The sequence below is a fragment of the Peromyscus californicus genome, unplaced genomic scaffold (assembly GCF_007827085.1).
Source record: "Peromyscus californicus insignis strain IS unplaced genomic scaffold, ASM782708v3 Scaffold_6__1_contigs__length_162567912, whole genome shotgun sequence".
In the NCBI taxonomy this organism is placed as follows: Eukaryota; Metazoa; Chordata; class Mammalia; order Rodentia; family Cricetidae; genus Peromyscus; species Peromyscus californicus.
Window position 1 is genome coordinate 84,412,104 of NW_026294584.1, and position 3,118 is coordinate 84,415,221.

Consider the following 3,118-nt stretch of genomic DNA (forward strand, 5'->3'; position numbering starts at 1 on the left):
CAAAAATAAATTTAAGTGTTATTCATGTTCACTTCAAAAGTATCAGAATCAGAGAAAAAAGTATGTATTTTTGTGATCAGTGATATCAATAATCAAAACTGTAATAAGCAAAATGGACACAAATCATGAAAAAGAATGTAAAGCTAATTGTTTTTCTAATTCTGCATGATTTGTGTGTGTATGTGTGTGTGTGTGTGTGTGTGTGTGTGTGTGTGTGTGTGTGTGTGTGTGACAGATAAGTGCATAAAACCCATTTGCAAGTATAAAATCTAACATGAAACTCCATGACTTCCATTCTGTGTAGACTGATTCTGGTTAGTTTTGTTGTGTGATGTTATTTATCTTCAAATTTTTTATGATAAATTTTATAATTTTCTATTTTAAAAAGAAAAGCAAAATGAATGAATAAGCCTTCTTCAAATGTTTGGGATGATTTCAGAAAGTAAGTCACCATGCTTAATGGGAATGTATCCCGGAAAGACATGAACAACACAGAGCGATAAAAACTACTCGACACTTACAAAATCCTACACTGATAATGTTCTTTGATCCACAGAAAGGAACATGTTATCTGAAGGCAAATCTGCTCATCTGTATCTTGAATACTGGGAGCCTCTCTAGTCCTTATGAGGTGTCCGTAAGATGAGTCCACCCAACCCTGCAGCTGGCTTGAGCCCTGCACACCATTGCTAATTTGCATGTGTCCAGAGCACAGCCCAGTGCTCTGAGCACTTATTCAGAGGGTGTTAATGCCATGTGCAGAAGTTATTCTCAGTGAGCAATCATGGGCATGAGGGTCCTTACTAAGCTCCTTGGGCTGCTGCTGCTGCTGCTCTGGTTTTCAGGTAAAGAAGACAGAAGTGGAGAACTTTGTAACCAATGTTATGAGTTATGCCTGGCTGCTTATGGGAATTAGGTTATGGTATGGTTCATACTGTATGTTTATTCTATGTTTCCAACCTCAGGGGTGAAATGTGCCATCCAGATGACCCAGTCTCCACCGACTCTATCTGTTTCTCCTGGAGACAGAGTAACCATCACTTGCCATGCCAATCAGAACATTAATAGGTTGTTGGTCTGGTACCAACAGAAACCAGGGTATGCACCTAAGCAACTAATCTATGAGGTATCCAGTCTACAAACTGGAGTCCCATCAAGGTTCAGTGGCAGTGGATCTGGAACAGATTACTCCTTCACCATCAGCAGCCTGCAGCTTGACGATGTTGCTACTTACTACTGTCAACAGTATCTGGGCTCTCTCCCACAGTGATACAAGTCATAACACAAACCTCCCAGAGTCAAGGCAGGAAGGCTGAGCTGCCCCAGCTGCTCCTTCCTAGTATCTGCACCTGCTAATATTTTGGTTTTCAGTTCTGCTGGGCTTTGAACATTGTTGAGAGGAATGGGGAAAACTGTCTGTAGGACCCTTCTGTCCCTAACCTAACAAAAATTCCCACAATGTGCTTAAGAACAATCTCTTTTACATTTGAGTAACCCCAGCTGTGCTATCCATGTTATTTTTAGAGTAAAAAGATCTTCTAAGTATATCCTAAGAAAAACTGTTTTAATTCAGAAAACTGCTATCTGGATAACAGCACTGGGTGTGGACAAGCTATGATTTGATGTTATAATCTCTCCTAAAGCTTGCACTTTAAATACTTGATCACCAGCTTTGGATACTAACATGGTGGGTTCAAGAATCATTAGTTTCATGTGCCCAAGCTTGATGTAGTAGTTCGATGGGAGCGGGGGGGGGGGGGGGGGGGGCAATTGGATATCTATTATCTTTAGCTGTTTCAATTCTAGCTCTTGATTTCAGAGCCACCATGTCATTAATGGAGTGAATCCAAGTTTTTAGTGCTCATCACAGCATATCAATCCACAATGTTTTCTTCAGACATATTCAGGAAATCTGAGGATGGGGCTTGATGCTTTTTGCTCCATAAAACAGAGTACTGGAAATTTTCTGGCTCCTACTCTATCAGCACATGTAACTTCATGTAGATGCTTAAGACTTCCATGCCACATGGTACAGCTGTGAACTGAGGATATTATAGAGAACATGGTATGTGGAAATACAATATTGTGAGTACTGGTAGTCAAGAGAGTTGACAGTTGATGATTTTTAACAAGCTATGAATCCTTATTAAGTCACATAGTGAGCAGAAAAGAAGAAATGGCATTGATTACATGGCAGTCTTCAAAAACTTTTCTTTTCTTTTCTATGCAGATGGCTTGGTACTCAAATAATCCAGAAGGCATAGAGCTAATTTTTATTTCTAACAAGATCGCTGATTATATAGATTAAAAATCTATTGGTTTATGGAGCTATTTTGCCAATAATATTTTTTTCTATTATTATTTCCCATAGACTTGCTCAATTCAGGGATTTTTAATGAGATTTGAGACTCTCTTGGATTTTCCTGCCTTGCTCCATCCTGCCCTGCCATAGGCCAATGCAGCTTTATTTATCAACCGATCAGAACAATACTTATGCACAGCACACAGAAGGACATCCCAAAGCAGCAATGCTTAAAGCATTCAATAGCTTTCCAAACCCAAAGTATCAAAGTCCAAATTCCTCCAAACAAACATATGGTAAGGTCTATCATAGCAATACCCCAGTCCCTGGTACCAACTTCTATCTTTGTTAGGGTTTGCTATTGAAGACACACCATGACCAAAACAACTCTTACAAAGAAAATAGTTTAACTGAGAATGGCTTGCTTATAGTTTCAGAAGTTCAGTCCATTATGATCATGAAGGGGAGCATGGCAGTGTGCAGGCAGACATGGTCCTGGAGCTGGAGTGCTACATCTTGCAGGCAACAGGAAGTCAACTGACAGTCACACTGAGGGAAGCATAAGCAAAAGGGAACTCAAAGCCCACCCTGACAGTGACACACTTCCTCCAACAATGCCACACCTCCTAATAGTGCCACTCCCTTTGGGGCCATTTTCTTTTAAACCACCACACAGGCTTTACCTTCACAGCTTTATGCAATGGTCTCTCTAGACCTTCATTCAGGGACATTCCTGAATCATGACTGGTCTCATGGCTTTTTTTAGTCATGGAGGAATATTCCATAACCCCTTTCTTCTTTCCCTATGTGACTGGA

The 3,118-nt window shown here is 40.3% G+C and overlaps 1 gene segment (V, D, J or C); it reads left to right on the top strand.

Moving 5' to 3' along the window:
* The first annotated feature begins 790 nt into the window (after positions 1-790).
* Positions 791-1,270, top strand: LOC128099619 (immunoglobulin kappa variable 1D-33-like). The segment is given in 2 exon segments: positions 791-845; positions 966-1,270. Coding segments are annotated over 2 exon segments (360 nt in total).
* Positions 1,271-3,118: the final 1,848 nt, after the last annotated feature.